Source organism: Bufo bufo, chromosome 1 (assembly GCF_905171765.1).
Source record: "Bufo bufo chromosome 1, aBufBuf1.1, whole genome shotgun sequence".
Classification (NCBI taxonomy): Eukaryota; Metazoa; Chordata; class Amphibia; order Anura; family Bufonidae; genus Bufo; species Bufo bufo.
Window position 1 is genome coordinate 570,991,353 of NC_053389.1, and position 17,833 is coordinate 571,009,185.

The 17,833-nt window shown below is 44.4% G+C and overlaps 1 protein-coding gene across 1 annotated transcript in view; it reads right to left on the reverse strand.

The window, feature by feature from the left end:
• Window positions 1-17,833, reverse strand: part of MCM10 (minichromosome maintenance 10 replication initiation factor) — a 74,329-nt gene that overhangs the window by 25,633 nt on the left and 30,863 nt on the right. Inside the window, exons 7-11 of the mRNA XM_040413199.1 lie at window positions 4,875-4,991; window positions 3,956-4,152; window positions 2,585-2,685; window positions 1,588-1,701; window positions 1,331-1,445 (exon numbers count right to left, since the gene is read on the reverse strand). Of these exons, the coding sequence (XP_040269133.1) occupies window positions 1,331-1,445; window positions 1,588-1,701; window positions 2,585-2,685; window positions 3,956-4,152; window positions 4,875-4,991 (644 nt within the window). The remainder of the gene's footprint in view (window positions 1-1,330; window positions 1,446-1,587; window positions 1,702-2,584; window positions 2,686-3,955; window positions 4,153-4,874; window positions 4,992-17,833) is intronic.

A 17,833-nucleotide genomic window follows, 5' to 3' on the forward strand; every position in this document is an offset into this window, starting at 1 on the left:
CTGACCAGTTTTAAACCAATCACATAGTTCAATGGGACACAAAGACATGACACAGATGTTACCTTTGGTTCGTTTTTCAGATCATCCAAATCGCCCAAAAAGTAGTTTTTATGATATGCTAATGATCCGTCACAAGTGCCCAGGGGCGGAGAGTCTGCTAAAAGTGCCCAAGTTCCCCCGCCACACTCACACCTAACTCCGCCCCTCAGTAAGCTCAGGCCAGCCCTGTGACATCATATTTCCCTATAGGCCGTTCGTGCATCGCAGAGGCACAGAGATATGCAGTGCGCATGCGCCGATTTTACGCCAGTAACTGCCGCATGCGCACTGCATATCTCTGTGCCTCTTCCCACTGTGGGCAGAACACTGCGCATGCCCGGGCCCGGCAGAGATGCGCGAACGGCCTATAGGGATATATGATGCCACAGAGCTGATCGGAGTTTACTGAGGGGCAGAGTTAGGCACGAATGAGGCGGGGAAACTTGGGCACTTTCAGCAAACTCTCCACCCCTGGGCACTTACGACGGATCATTAGCATATCATAAAAACTACTTTTTGGGTGATTTGGATGATCTGAAAAACGAAACAAAGGTAACATCTGTGTCATGTCTTTGTGTCCCACTGAACTATGTGATCGGTTTAAAACCGGTCAGGTTGGTGACAGACTCCCTTTAAGAGAAAAAAAAGTTTCTATGGCTTTTTTTTTTTTAGCAGTAGAAAAACACCAGAGCAACTTTTGATTGTGAAGGAGGCCTTCGAGGGGGTTTGTCAGTTATATAAAAACTCAGTTAACACCTGTAAATGGCCTAAAATAACAAAATGAATGGATATTCAGCTGTTTCTCCTCTGCTTCTTCCTAAGCTGAGATCTGGTCCTCACCGCTGCTCTTTGTTTTCCTAGCTGCAGTGGATGACGTTCTGTCCACACAGGTCACCATTGCGGCCAATCACTGGCCTTAGCAGAGACGTCTCGTGCACTGCTGAGGCCAGTGAATTAGCGTTGACCTGTGTGCATGGAATGTCACTCCTGCAGTCAGGAGGAGGATGTAAGCAGCAGGATGACAGGAGCTCAGTTCTGGAAGGATTGGTGGAGAAAATGGGTTACTTGTTATTTCAGGCCATTTAACAGGGGTTGCCTGAGTTTTTGTATCACTTGGACAAACCCTTTAAGTATGCTTTCACATGTAGGTTTATGGTGTTTTTTTGTTCCCCTGCTTTTTTTCCCCGGAAAAACCTGTCAGCTTAGGATGTTAGCTGAAGGTCTATGCAAAATATTAATCATGGGACACAAGCTTTCTTTTTGTAATGGCGTTTTTGTTAATTCGGTTCACCTTTTTTGACTTTCCTCAGTCCTTTTCTTTCTTGCGTCTAACATCTGTTGTTTCTGCTGTTTCAAAAGTTTGGATGCAGATATAGACTGAATAGGTGAACCATCCTTGGCAGAAGCTGCAATATATATATATTTTTTTAATAAATAAAAAAATAACTACTAAGGTTTACAAAGAAAATAAAAAATAAAAAATTATATATATATATATATATATATATATATATATATAAATATATAAAACTGTTTAAATAAACATACCTTGTGCACTTGCACCAGACAAATGTTTTTTTAAATTAAGTGCCCCTGGAGTTGGCATAGATAGTAAATCTTTAAACTCATCTGAACACGGTATAGCGCCCTTACGAGCAGCAGCTGAAAGCATAAAATAGCCATTTACTATTGATTGAAAGAAAGGAGGAGAGAGAAACCCTAAGGTTACATGTTCAAAATCCTATACCAGTGATGGCAAACCTTTTAAAGACTGAGTGCCCAAACTGCAACCCAAACCCAACTTATTTATCACAACATGCCAACACAGCAATTTAAACTGATTACTGAGGTTTTAGTTGTTAAAAGCAGCCTTGGCACACAAACCTCACCAGCTCACAAACATAAAATGGCTACACAGCGATTTGGGCCGCAACGATGACCTATGTATTATACTGCCCTGTATATCGAGTAGGTCATAGTCTCCTTACATACATCCTCCATATAAAGGGCAGTATAATACATAGCTAATTATCTTTATATATTATATATATATATATATATTTATATTCTCTCTAATTATAATAGATCATCACCTCCTAAACATCATCCATATATTTAGGGCAGTATAATACATATCTCATCTCCTTACAACATCCATATACAGGGCAGTATATTAAATAGCTCATCATCTTACATACATCTTCCATAATATGGAGACCATATACAGGTCTGAGGCCTACGTCGACTCGGGGGTCCCAAACTGTATAGGAGTCCACAGCACGCTGAGGCTGCGGGGGGAGGGCGAAAGCTGGCAGTGCAGCACTGTCTGACGTGCTGACGTCAACGGCCCACACAGAGCTAGTGGAGGGCGCTGCCAGCCACGACACGTCACTGTGCCTCACATTTAAAGAGCGGATTGGCTGGCCCCTAGCTGCCTATAATCCGGCCCTGCGCGTGTGCCCACAGAGAGGGTTCCAAGTACCCCCTCTGGCATGCGTGCCATAAGATCGCCGCCACTGCCCTATACTGTAAAATACTTAAATACCTATTTTCTTTCTTGCCTCCAGAGCAATTGCATCTGCTCCTTTGACCACCATGTTGGAAAGTGTTGTCTGAACAGTTTTCTTTGGCGCTGAAGCTGCTGCTCTGTGGACATTTTCAGACAGAAAAGTGGAAAATTAATTTGTGGAAAAATCTGAATGCATAAATAATGCATACATATTTACTGTAAACAAGTCATGATCTACAAATATGACAAATCTATAAAAGTGACAACAATACTAAATAATGCAGCTATTAAAGATATCATTGTTACTCATTACCCGCTTTATGAGCAATATAGAATACTTTTGGCAACTACCACTGGACGTATCCATAAGGCTGAGTTCACATCACTTAAAGGGGTTGTCCGGGTTCAGAGCTGAACCCGGACATCCCTCCATTTTCACCACGGCAGCCCCCCTGACATGAGCATCGGAGCAGTTCATGCTCCGATGCTCTCCTTTGCCCTGCGCTAAATTGCGCAGGGCAAAGGCATTTTTTGGAGATCCGGTGACGTACCGGGGCTCTCCATGGGGCTGCCAGGAACCCCGGTGACGTCACCGGCACTGATGGGCGGGATTTAGCTCTGCCCTAGCCAGTAAAACGGCTAGGGCAGAGCTAAAGCCCGCCCCTCAGAGCCGATGATGTCACCGAACACACTGCCGGGCGGCAGTTTCCGCCCGGCAGTGTGTTATTGAAAACAAAAGAGCCCGTGCCCTGCGCGATTTAGCGCAGGGCAAGGGAGCGCATCGGAGCATGAGATGCTCCGATGCTAGCCTCAGGGGGGCTGTCTGGGTGAAAATAATCAGCTCTGAACCCGGACAACCCCTTTAATTTCCATTGTTCTGCTCTTTTATAGGAGCCGAACAACGGAAATAACAGAAATGCCTGGGTTTGGCACATAACTGACACAAACTGAGCTGAGCAGACTCCACAGACTACAATGGAGTCGGTTCAGTTTCTGTTCGGGAACCCGTTTTTTTTTTTTCTTTTCTTTTTTAACCGGACAAAAAAGTCCTACATGCAGGACTTTTTTGTATAGACTTTTTGATGAAATTTGAATTTCCAAAAGGAGGCCCAGTACTAAGCCTCCAACACAGATGAGAACAAACCTTTAGGCCATCAAAAAAGTACGGGAATCTCCAGGCTCTACTCTAATGACAGATGTTGGGGGGAGAGGAGCACTGGGCTCTGGGATTTTAACATGTCCTTTTGTTCTTCGGGAAATAAGCCACTGAACGAGGCATCTCTCCCTTTTCACTACATATGCAGATTAAGTTGAATCGGCTAAATCAGAAGGAATAACTGCTGGATGAATAAGCAGCGACCTCATGTGTATGGCTGATCTAAGTCATGGATGATATGCAATACTTACATGGAAGCGGCATATGCCATAGATGATACACCTCCATAGTGGAAACCATCCTGGCACAGTCTCTCTTTTAGACCATTTCCCTGCCTTGCCATCTTCTTTGGAACATGACCAGAATAGCTGGACTGCAGATCAGCTCGTTTGGCGCTCACCTTCTTGTATTGAGCTTGTACATGGTATTGACAGTATTCACAATCGTTCTTTTTATATATATAAATAAAAAAATAAAAAAACACGTTAGTCACTAAAGAGGTTGTGCAGCGATTTATAATGACAACCTATCCTCAGGATAGGTCATCAATATCTGATCAGTGGGAGTCCGACACATGGGACCCCCATCAATCAGCTGTTTGAAGAGGAGGTTGTGCTCCATGTGAGTGCCACTTCCTCTTCATTACACTGCACTTAGTCTCGGACTCGCACTCCATTCACTTGAATAATAAACACTACGACGCCGCTCCACAGGAGACAACACGTAGTATAAAGACCAGAAAGCAGTGCTCACATGGAGCAACAAACGATCAGAGGGGGTGTTGGACGTAATCTATCCAATGACAGACACACCATCAGAGGTTGCACTACAATTTTTCCAGAGGAGTAAAAATACTCTTATGTTTGAGTATTTTTTCCCTAGGAGTATGAAAGTTTCAGTACTACAAATCCATATAACGTATGCCTACACTTGTTCACATATCTTTTGGGGGGCTGCGTTTGGAGTCTCTGTTGCAGATTCTGTCAAAAAGACAGGACAAAGAAGCCTTGTATACAGCACTTTTTTGTCTGGTAAAAAGACAGGAGCCCTACCGGAAACTGAACAGACTCCACCATTGTCAGTGGAGTCTGTTTAGCTTCTTCCCTGTCAATTAGGAAGGTGGACATACTGTTTATATAAGAAAGGAGATTAAATGAAGAGATCACTAACCAAGCTAACTATTTGCGTGCATGGATCTCCATTTTTCTTCCGAGCTTTACATGTTCCCAAATCCATTGCTTCTCCCATTAGTAAAATCTTTTGGGGATTGTCTACAGTCAGGCATACCTATCCAATGAATGGAAAATTATTATTAACAGAAACGGTTATCTTTATTTTATAGAAATAAAAACTAGCACACAGTATAAAAAAAATAATAATAATTACTCTTACCAGTAATTGTTTTTCTTGAAACCCATGACAGCATGGGTGCTGTCATGGGTTTCAAGAAAAACAATTACTGGTAAAGAGTAATTTTTATTTATTTTTTTGCATGCAACTAGGACCTCCCATCCAGGACAGGAAACCTGAAGAGATAAAATGGTTCACACCCCCACCACACCTCAGTGATTCTAATAAACATACCTCCAGAGGCGTGCCAACCACCAAGAACAAGAAGGTTGAGAACAGAAACCAACACACAAAGTGGCAAAGAAGAGAACCAATCCGTTAAGTTATATCCCTTCTAATACCTTCTGCAGCTACATATACACATTATATATATATATATATATATATATATACACACACATATACTCACCTAAAGAATTATTAGGAACACCATACTAATACGGTGTTGGACCCCTTTTGCCTTCAGAACTGCCTTAATTCTACGTGGCATTGATTCAACAAGGTGCTGATAGCATTCTTTAGAAATGTTAGCCCATATTGATAGGATAGCATCTTGCAGTTGATGGAGATTTGAGGGATGCACATCCAGGGCACGAAGCTCCCGTTTCACCACATCCCAAAGATGCTCTATTGGGTTGAGATCTGGTGACTGTGGGGGCCATTTTAGTACAGTGAACTCATTGTCATGTTCAAGAAACCATTTTTCCAGTCTTCAACAGTCCAATTTTGGTGAGCTCGTGCAAATTGTAGACTCTTTTTCCTATTTGTAGTGGAGATGAGTGGTACCCGGTGGGGTCTTCTGCTGTTGTAGCCCATCCGCCTCAAGGTTGTGCGTGTTGTGGCTTCACAAATGCTTTGCTGCATACCTCGGTTGTAACGAGTGGTTATTTCAGTCAATGTTGCTCTTCTATCAGCTTGAATCAGTCGGCCCATTCTCCTCTGACCTCTAGCATCAACAAGGCATTTTCGCCCACAGGACTGCCGCATACTGGATGTTTTTCCCTTTTCACACCATTCTTTGTAAACCCTAGAAATGGTTGTGCGTGAAAATCCCAGTAACTGAGCAGATTGTGAAATACTCAGACCGGCCCGTCTGGCACCAACAACCATGCCACGCTCAAAATTGCTTAAATCACCTTTCTTTCCCATTCTGACATTCAGTTTGGAGTTCAGGAGATTGTCTTGACCAGGGACACAACCCTACATGCATTGAAGTAACTGCCATGTGATTGGTTGACTAGATAATCGCATTAATGAGAAATAGAACAGGTGTTCCTAATAATTCTTTAGGTGAGTGTATATATATATATATATATATATATATATATATATATATATATATATATATATATATATTAGGGATCGACCGATATTGATTGTTTAGGGCCAATACCGATAATTTGTGAACTTTCAGGCCGATAGCCGATAATTTATACCGATATTCTTTGAAATTTCATTTTTGAAAAAAAAAAAATTAAAAATCCTACACAAATCTGCTGAAAACGAATATTTTTATTGTTAATGTGTAGTTTTTTTTTTGTAAATCTTTCTTTTTCATTTATACTTAAAGGGATTCGGTCACCTCTCATAACACAAATTCAGATTTTAAACCAGTCATGCTCCACAGCTTACCTTGAATCGGCTGTGCTGTTTTATATTGTAATCCGTCCGGTAGTTTTGCAGAAAAACAACTTTTATAATTATGCAAATTAACCCTGAAGGTGCCCAGAGGGGCGTTACGTTCCCCTTTGTGTGCCCAGTAACACCCCTCTTACAGTGCCCAAAACGCCTTTCTCCATAATCCCTAACCGCGCACAGCGTCTCATCCCTCTCCTCCCCCTCCCTAACGGCCGAGCGAAGTCTCGCGCAGACGCAGTACCCACTGAAGGCTGCGCCAGTGCGATTTGCTGGAGACTGAGGGAAGAGCGAGCATCGGACGTCACTGGGCTCGGCGCATGCCCAGTGACGACGATGAAGCTCCAGAAAGTATTTCATGTTTCATGAGATTTGTTATTAATTATTATGAATTAATCGCACATGTTTTGTTAATTTTTTTTTTTAATCAGATCTTTTGTATTGAAAAATTGACTATGTAAATACACTGTTGTACATATCACAATCAAAGATGAGACATATTTTCCATAAGGCTGATAGCAATCAGGATACCAGACCGTATGTAGTGCTCAAATTTCAACCCATCCCCCCTACCCCTCCCTTCCCACCCCACACTAACCTGCACATTACAAAGGCACACTGTTAAACATTTCAATTCAGACGTCGAAACGACAGCCACGTTCCCATAATTTCTCAAATTTTGCTGGGCAGCCACGCTTCTGGTACACCATCCGCTCATAACTTAACATCGTGTCAACTGTACTTAAGAATTCGCCTAAGGTTGGCGGCAATGTCTGTATCCAATGCAAGGCGATTAACTTTCTAGCCACATATAACACTCTACCTATTGCTATTTTATGCACCTGACTAGTGGCCAGTTCAGAGACATATCCCAACACACACACTCTGGGGTCAGGCGGTATCCGTACCTTGTAAATGTCCTGTATAGTCTGAGATACCATCTCCCAGTATCTCCCTAGCCTCTCGCACGTCCACATCATATGCAACAAATCTGCAGAATCTATAGAGCACCTTGGACATTCAGCCGTGGGTCTAAACCCTATGCGAAACAAAAAAAACTGTGTCTTGTAGACCCTATGGACAATGAACAGCTGCGAGAGTTTACGCCCTTCACTCAAGGAAGAGAGAGGTATCGCCTCCAGTTGTCAGACCATTGGTCATCTGTTAGCTCGCCAACATCCTTCTCCCATTTACCCTTAGCCGCAAGCGGATGCAACAGTAAGAACTTGTCAAGCAACAGCTTGTATATACAGGATATCATACCTCTCTTCGCCCCCCCTGGACAGAATCTGGTGCAATGCTGCATCTCTCCCTGCCACCACAGTCGGACCCCTAAATGTGGAGTTGTATGCGTGTCTCACCTGAAGGTACTTATAGAAGTGAGTTCTAGGCAGTTCATATACCTCCTGCAGTCTGGCAAAGGACATGAAATTCTTATCTTCCAGAAGGTGGCCCAACCTCAGAATACCCTTCCTTTTCCATGCCCCAAAATCAGACAAAGAGAGGAACTCCGGCAGCACGGGATTGTCCCACAATGGAGTGTATTCCGTATTGCCGGCAACCCCTCTCAGGTGTTTAACCCTGTTCCACACGGACTGCATCAAGTATCCCAAATCCCTCATCGGACCATTCTTCCTGGCACCTCTAGTCTCAAGGATTAACATTAGGTCACTAGATGACAAGCAATGAGTAAACAGCTGACACGTCACCTCACTTGACTCCAGTTCTATCCACCCTTTAAAATGTTGGCATTGTGCAGCCAGGAAGTACACCCAGGCACTGTTTGGCACTGCAAGGCCCCCTTCTGTTTTAGGATATTGCAACGTTTCAAGTTTAATTCTCGGTTGCCCCTTTCGCCATATTAGCTCCCTAAAAGTAGCATTAATTTGATCAAATTTGGACTTCGACAGCCAGACCGGGGAATTATGTAAAATATAGAGTAGCTGGGGCATCAACACCATTTTAATAAGATTCGCTCCTCCCGCCACCGACAGGTACAGTTTACACCATGCCTTAACTTTATTTCGAAATTTAATAACCAGCGGGTCAAAGTTAAGGCGCTCAAAGTCCCGGATTCTAGGGGATATATGAATACCTAAATACTTGGGTCGCTACGCATGGAATATTTCTTTCTCGCACTGTCTGCGACTGCACTTGCCCGCCAAGCAGCATAATTGCCGATTTACCCCAGTTAATAGTCAGACCCGACAGGGCACCGAAGCGGTCAATGATATTCATAGCCGCTTCCAGAGATCGACCAGTGTCCCCTAGGAAAAGCAAAGTATCATCCGCATACATCGCCACTTTATTAACTGTTCCATACTGGAACCCCCGAATGTCCAATGACCTACGAATCGCTGCGGCTAACGGCTGAATCGCAACTGCAAATAACAGAGGCGATAGCGGGCACCCCTGTCTAGTGCCCCGGCCCAAACAGAACTTGGGGGACACCCCACCATTCGCCCTGACACATGCTTTGGGACTAGAGTATAACACCCGGACCCAGGATATGTACTCATCTCCAAATCCCATATACGCCATAACTCTCCACAGGAATCGCCACTCAATGCTGTCAAAGGCCTTGGCCGCGTCTAAAGAAAAGGATAGCTCTATCTCCAACATTTTCAGCTTGAAGTTGAATACTGGCAAACACTCTTCTAATATTAATTGACGTAGATTTCTGAGGCGTGAAGCCAGTCTGGTCAGAGTGTATGATAGACAAAATCACTTTAGACAGACACGTGGCCAATACCTTCGCAAGCAACTTAACATCAGTGGAGAGCAAAGATATCGGTCTATATGAGTCAGGGAGAGAGTGATCCTTGTCCGGCTTAGGAATGACTACTATTAGCGCCTCCTGCATAGACGGAGGCAGCACCCCCCCCCCTCTCTGGAATAATTGAATACCTTCAGAAGTTCCGGGAGCAACACTTCCGCAAAAGGTCTTATATACTTCCGCAGGGAGCCCATCTAAACCTGGCGCCTTGTCGTTAGCCATAGCAGCTAGTGCCGCCCTCAATTCTTCCAACGCAATCGGCTCCTCTAACCGCATACTATCTTCCCTAGACAGCTTAGTGAGATTCAATGTAGTCAAAAAGGCGTCGATCTCCTCATCCGAACATGTCACCTTAGAAGTATACAGAGAGGAATAAAAATTATTCAGTATATTTAAAATGTTTTCAGTATCACGCCTCAAGACGCCACCAGCATCTAACAGGCCAGATATACATTGTGACCCTTGCTGAGCTTTCGCAATAATCGAGAGCATATGGCCTACACTCTCCCCTTCAGTAAAAAACTGCTGCTTGTAAAATAGTCGTTTCCTCTCTGCTACTTCCAAGAGGTGGCACCTCAGCTCCTCCTGCCTAGTCTTTAAAGGCATTGCTTGTTAGGTTAGATGGATTCAACACAAAGGCTTCCTCCGCTAGCTTCATATTATCATGTTACTGTAGATCAAGCTCTCTAGATTTAGATTTAATCCGACTGACTATTTTGATAAGGGAGCCCCTGAGGAAGGCCTTCATCGCCTCCCAAACAACTATCGGAGATGCAGTCCCCTCATTTATACGAAAATATTCCCTAAGGGATTGAAGCGTATCGGACGGGTCACCCATCAGTGTTAGCCAGAAGGCGTTTAAACCCCCGGCCTGGCTGTCTCAGAAATGTCAAGGGCGATACTAAATATGGAGTGGTCTGATAAGGTCCTGGCAAGATACTCTGAGTTCTGTACAAGCGGAAACATATGAGCATTCACCAAACCCAGATCTATGTGGGACAGGGAGCCATAAGTCGAGGAGCAACACGAGTACTTCCTGTCTAGGGGGTGGGTCTCTCTCCATACGCCTGTCAGACCTACCTCCCTCAGTAATCTCGCAAACTGAGTTTCACCCGTATTACTACCGCTAGATGTGATCTGGCATCTATCAAGCGAACTGTCAAGTACATTATTAAAATCTCCCACTATTAGCATTGGAAGTTCGGAAAATTCTGCCATAAACTCCATAAGCTTCCTTAAAGGCACCGAGGAAAATGGTGGGGGTATATAGATTGTCGCCAACACCATTCTCAACCCTTGGACCACACAATGCACTCCTATAAACCTTCCCTCCTCATCCACACATACCCTAAGGCATTCAAATATAATATTCTTATGAACTAGGATACTAACCCCCCTGGAATGTGAGGAGAAGACGGAATGCACCGAATAACCCAACCACGGCTTTTGCAGAACATGTATAGGTTGTTTGGTCATATGCGTTTCTTGCAAGCATATTATTGCTGGCCGATATCTAAATAGGTAACGGAACAGACCGTGTCTCTTCGTAGCATCTGACATTCCCCTCACATTCCCCTCAAGTATTCTTGTAACAGGTCCCATAAGAATACATACAAAAAGAAAAGTACAATTGGGCTCCACACATCTCCACCTCCCAGCAGCTGCAAGGAAAAGCAACGTTAATCACCAGAATACAGGTCTCCCATCCCTTCTCCATTTCCCCCATCAAGGTGTAGAAGGACTGTACGTTTCAACATCTTAGAATTGCTATCAATAGCACATTTGACAGTATTAGCCCCCACTGACCCCTCCCCCCACCCAACTATCCCAACCCACACAATAACCATAGGTAGCATAACTAGATTTGTTAGTGAACCTGGGGCCAACGTGAACCTGGCCCAACAGCGCCTGAAGCAGCACAGAACCCAACAAGATACCATACGCAGGCACAATGAGAAAATGGGGAGCAACCGAGGGTGTATGCTCTACCCACAAAGTGTCTCCAGCAACCGGCTAAAGACAGAAGGTAGTGTGTGAAACCTGGAGGGAAACGCAATTGAAAATTATGCACAGGGCTACTTATGCATTTAATTTGCCGCCTTCCGTTTCAATGCCGGATAGGCAAACGAAATGTCTAAAAAAATGTTATGAACCAAATTCTGATTTGTTGCATGGCCTATGGGGCTGCAAACAGCTGACAGCATTTTGGGAGTCTGTTCATACCACTGTTAGAAGGTCCAGCGGCTTTAAGAGCCACATTAGCTGTAACATGGTCTTATTCCATTCCCTTGGGGACGGGCCGACGGACTCAACAGAACTCTTCACATTTGCCCCCTATAGCTCATGTCGTTCTTATGGCGGCAAAGAAATGCATATTGCGATATTGGATTTCACCACATCACCCTGGCATTGCCCAGGTGCTACTTTCCATAAAAAACATATTGTGGGCGGAACAACTGTTAGCATCCAAAGACAAAGAAACGCAGACAAAACGGTTCTTTAAAAAAATGGAAGTTGTTTATTACAAAATGCTGCGAAGACGGGGCGTGAAAGAAGTTAGTGGATCTATTTCGACTCACGAAATGGTACCTTTTAGAGGATCTCAAGGGTACCCTAGGGAAATTGAAAGGGTGATGCTTATCAGGTGCTATACGAAACCACAGGGGTATTATGCCAATTTGCTTTGGTGGAATATTCTTCTACTTGCACTAATTATTTCAGCTGATTTGTGAACTTTTGTACAACTACATATAATATGTTGTCTTCGTGTATTTTTACTACATGTATGATGGTCAGTTGAAGTGATGACATTTGAATATGGTTTTGTTTTCCTTTGCTAAAGAATGAAACCAAATAAAATATTTTTGAAAAAAATAAAAAGGTAGTATAGGGAGGGAAAGCAGAGAAAGCCTGAATTTCGGAAACTCGTCTAGCAGATGTTATAGCTAAAAGGAAGGCCATTTTGAAAAAAAGCATTTTAATAGAAATCTCAGTTAACGGTTCAAATGGCTTTTGAGATAGGGCTGAAAGGACAGCATTTAAATCCATGGATGATCTGCTACTCTGGAATCAAAGAAATAATTAAAAGCAGCTACCTGGACTTTTAATGTAGATGCTTTAAGATTTCTGTCTAGCCCTGCTTGCAAAGACTCTAGGACCTTTGGTATTTCGGGATACTTACAGGGGTCTGGGCTATGTCCTAAGATGGCTGAAAAAAACATTCCAAACTTTGTTATATTTTATTGAGGTAACTACCTTCCTACTCTTCAGCATAGTGAATACTACATTGGCGGATAATCCCCTTCTAGACCAAACTTCCCTTTCAAAATCCACACCGAAAGATGGAGAATTTCTGGGTTGGGATGGACTAGCGGACCCTGGTAAAGGAGATCCTCAACGTTAGGGTCCACATTGGAGGTTTGGCCACATTGGAGCTATCAGGATAACAGAGCCCCCCTCCCCCCCGTTTCTATTTTCTTTAATAACTGGGGAATAAGGCAAAATGGAGGGAAGGCATACCCTAATTCCTGGCTCCAGTCCTGTGCTAACCCGTCTATTGTTAATGGCCTGTCCAAATGGTTGAGGGGGAAGAACCTCTACTTTTCTGTTGGCTCTTGAGGCAAAAAGCTGCACTGTGGGAAGACCGTACCTCTGGACTATTTGCAAAAAAAGTCTTTGTTTAGACACCATTACCCTTGTTTTAAAGGGACTCGACTTAGGAAGTCTGCTATGACGTTCTCCTTCCCCTTCAGATGCACTGCTGACAGAAAAATGCCTTCTCTCCTCCGCTATATAAAAGATTTTCTGGGGGGCGTGGCCAAGCAGCCGAGTGAGATGGCAGCCTGAGTCTGAGCTCCTGCTCCACCGAAGCGTTCCAGACCTGCTAAACCCCACCAATATCCACCAAATTGATATTGATTCATCCCTCTGAGCTCACTCTAAGCCTCCATGATGACTAGAGGCAGGAAAAGTTTGAAGCAACAGGGAAAACTGGACTTTTTCTTTGCGCATGAAAAAAATCAAAGATGGCGCCGGAGGAGACGGCACACGGAGCACGCCTGGCTCCAGCCCTTTATCATCAGCGGGCCCGCGCTCACCTGCCTACATCTTGCAGACCGAGTATCCCTCCGGATCCTCTCCAGCGGAGTCTCTCCCTGCAGCAACTTCACCCAGATCTCAGCAGAGGACGGAGGAGACGCTTCCCGCTCACCCTGGAAACGTAGACATACAAGCATCACCGACAGCTAGTCCGGACAAACAGAGACAGAGACAACATAGTCCCCGTGACTCCGGTGAGTGCGCAACTTCCCCCAGGGGCCTGCCAGGCATGCCCTCTATACATGAGGCGCTACAGGGCCTGCAAAACGACAGACCAACCAGCTTCAGGAACCCTGATAAAGGACATGTTGCTGGCGTTTCACCACTCCATAACAGCGCAAATCTCGAGGTCGATTGTACCGATCCAGGCCACTGTTAGGGAGCTGGGGGATAAAATGGATCATGTGGAAACTAAAATGGGGGAATTTGCTTCTTCCCATAATACCCTTATAGACTCCCATGAACTCCTCTCTGAAGAGGTCACTCAGCTTAAAGCAAAGATAGCAGAAATGGAGGACCGCTCCCGCCGGAACAACCTCAAGTTGCGGGGGGTCCCGGAAGAGGTTACTGCACCTGAGCTGACAGCCTATATTCAGAAGATGATAAAAATGCTTCTACCCAATTGTGCTGACCGTGACCTTATAATTGATAGGGCACACAGAATTGTTAAGCCCAAACACTTGCCGGATGATGTCCCAAGACATGTACTGGCTAGGGTACACTTTTTCCACATTAAAGAACAAGTCCTCACCGCGGCGAGGAAGTTGGAAGTCCTACCTGCTCCATATGCTGAGGTAAAACTCTTTGTGGACCTTTCTGCGGTGACACTGCAACTCCGAAGGTCTCTAGCACCTATTACTACCACTCTGAGAGCACACTCCATTGCTTACAGATGGGGTTTCCCCGTTAAGCTTTTGATCCACAAGGATGGCTCTTTGTGGTGATCCGATCAGTCGCTGAAGGCAAAGCGACCCTTGCATCTTGGAACATTACAGTGGAATCCTCACAGGACTCTGATGCTCCTAGACGCCACCATACATCTGGAGAGTGGCAGCTGGTGGAAAATAGGCGAAGGAAGAAAACACAATAAGGGGGGTGAATCTGTTATTATCCGGATGGAGCAACAGTCTCAATTTCTCTACTATGGCATTTGGCAGGACTTTTCCCCCTACTGATGCCGAGGCGCATATATGTGCCTTACCTATATCCCTTTCCCCGTTTTGTCCTTTCACTAGGGCAATTTTTGTTGTGACCCCTCAGTCACTATTCATACTCTTTGCTTTCCAGTTCTGGTTTTCTATTTATTTTTGGCAGAGTACTATGTCTAATTGCACTTACATTGTGTGTGTTCACTGTGGCCGGGTCAGCGCCTCCCTCCACTTCATTACATCTTCTGCGTCTATAGCAATACAGAATACCTATGGTTCTAAAGCTTAGCTCTTTAAATGTTAGGGGGGCTTAATAGCCCTTACAAGCGCAACTTGATGTGGAGGGAGGCTCTCTCCCTACAGTGTGATATTTTTTGTGCTCAGGAGACGCATATAATAGCCGCAGATGCTGACCGCATCAAGCATAGATGTTTCCCAGTTATTTTTCAGGCCCACTGCACCAAAAAGAAACGGGGGGTGTTGTTGGCAATTAAGAATACTGTAGCCTACTCTGCTGTGTCATCCATTGTCGACTCCGGAGGGCGGTACATCATACATATCTGCTATTTAAACAACATTCTCTACACCTTAGTGGGTCTATATGCACCTAATGCGCATTCCCAGCGCTTCCTCCAAAACCTATTCAGTAAAGTCCAGTCTGTTCAACAAGGAAGGGTCCTCAAATGTGGCGATTTCAATATGGTTCCTGATGCATCCATTGACTCCTAGTCTCCTATGAGACGGAATCCCCACATATTGATGAACCTTCTATCCAAAATGTCCCTATATGATATTTGGCGTTTACATCATGCCACCTCACCTCACATATTCTCGTATAGACCTGGTGTTAGTGGATAGAGCTTCCCTCTCAAACGTTACAAGCTCTGAAATAGGAATAATCACATGGTCAGACCATGCTCGCATCTCCGTGAAGATTTCAGAACAGTATAACCGCCCCCCGAATCCGACAGAGGATAAATGATTATTTACTTGCAAATTCAGACTGCCAGAAAGAGGTAACAGAGGCTGTGTCTGAATATTTCCTGAACAATGTAAATTCTGTAGATAACCCTTCTATTGTTTGGGCAGCACATAAGGCTTATATCAGAGGTATTTTTTATTAAGATAGGGCATAGGGCCAAAAAGAAGAGAGAACTCCACACTACGTATCTACTGAACAAAATCCGAGCTCTAGAGATTCTGAACAAGTCATCCCCTTCTCCTCTTCACTCAGAGGAGCTTCGTTCCCTTAGGGCACAGCTGGGGGAGTACATGCTGCATAAGTATGAATTGTCCCTTAAAAAAAGTCAAGGCCATGTATTATTCTCAGGCGAACAAAGCAGGGAAGTTACTGGCAAATAGATTAAAAGCAGAACCCAAAATTCCCGTATTGCTTTTCACTAAAACCCACAAAATCTATGATCCAAAAGCGATTGCTAATAGGTTTATGACCTTCTACTCTAACCTTTATAATCTAGCTGATAATAAGGAAGTAGTTCAGCCCGCGGATTGAGACATTAGCAGCTTTCTAGATTCCCTCTCATTACCCTCCATGTCTGAGGAACACAAATTACGCGCATGTCAGCCTATCACACTTGAGATATTGGGTATAATCAAAAAGCTGCCTCACCATAAAAGCCCTGGACCAGATGGTCTGTCTAACTCCTATTATAACATTTTCTCTGAACTTCTGGGCCCACATGTTCACTTGTCCTTATCAAGGATTTTGACAGATGGACATATGCCTAGAGAGATGTTAGAGGCAACTATTGTCACCTTGCCGAAGCCGGGTAAAGAACCAACTACCCCCCAAAACTTCCGGCCTATATCCCTCCTCAACACCGACCTGAAAATATACGCCAAGCTACTGGCAAACAGACTAGCAGCAATTATCCCATCCTTAGTAGCTCCTGACCAAGTGGGGTTTGTCCTGGGTAGACAGATTACAGACAACTCCAGGAGAGTTCTTAACTTACTAGATAGAGTCAATAGGCTGAGACTGCCCACGGTGTTCCTTACCCTGGACGCTGAGAAGGCATTCGACCGGGTGAATTGGTCGTTTGCCTTCTCGGTACTCCAAAAAATGGGGTTCCCTGCTGCTCTGATTAGAGCCATAGAAGCACTATACAAAGGCCCTGCAGCTCGTGTATTGGCCAATGGTGTTTTGGCAGACCTCTTTAGCCTCTCAAACGGCACTAGGCAGGGATGCCCCCTGTCCCCTTTAATATTCATACTGTTCCTAGAACATTTGGCACAGGCCATCAGACAAGCTGAGAATATCTCTGGGATTCGAATTGGAGACAGGCAGCACACTCTTTCCTTATACGCGGACGACATTATCCTTTCCCTAACCAACCCTATCCAGTCGTTACAAGAAGTGAGGAGGGTTATTTATGAATATCATTTTACAAACTCAATGAAGGAAAATCCCAAGCACTTCCCCTCTTTATCCCCAACCGAACGCTAGAGCACTTAAAGGAGCTTTACCCCTGGGATTGGCATTCCTCGGGTGTCCAATACCTTGGTGTCCAACTCACCCCCACTATTCAAAAGCTGTATGATGCAAATTTTCCCAGTTTCCTCCTGGATCTCCAAAAGGAGTTAGGGAACATAGCGAAATTAGAGATATCATGGCTCGGTAGATTGGTAGCCTTTCAGCAGCATGTGCTCCCCAAACTTCTCTATTTGTTCAGGATCCTCCCACTGGAACTGCCTATTTCCTTCTTTAATACCGTAAACAAATTGCTTAATGGGTTCATTTGGAACAAAGGTCCTCCCCGCATTGCTAGGACGGTTATGTCCAGATTTAAAAAATTTGGTGTTTTAAGCCTTCCAAATATTCATGATTATTACTTAGCCACTAGAGTACATCAACTCAAAGAATGGTGGACCTCTGATAACCCCAAACATTGGGTCAATATCGAGCAGACACTTGCCCCAACCCACAATCTGAAGGCGATGTTGTTGGTTTCCCTCTTTAGGGAAATTCCGTCACATCCCCTCCCGTACCTACTTTCCACTTCTCTAAATATTTGGAAAAGGTATCATAGCAGTGGTCATGGCGTAACCGCTTCTATAGCGAAGCTCACCCCGATAGAGGCGCTGCAATACCTTCTTCCTGA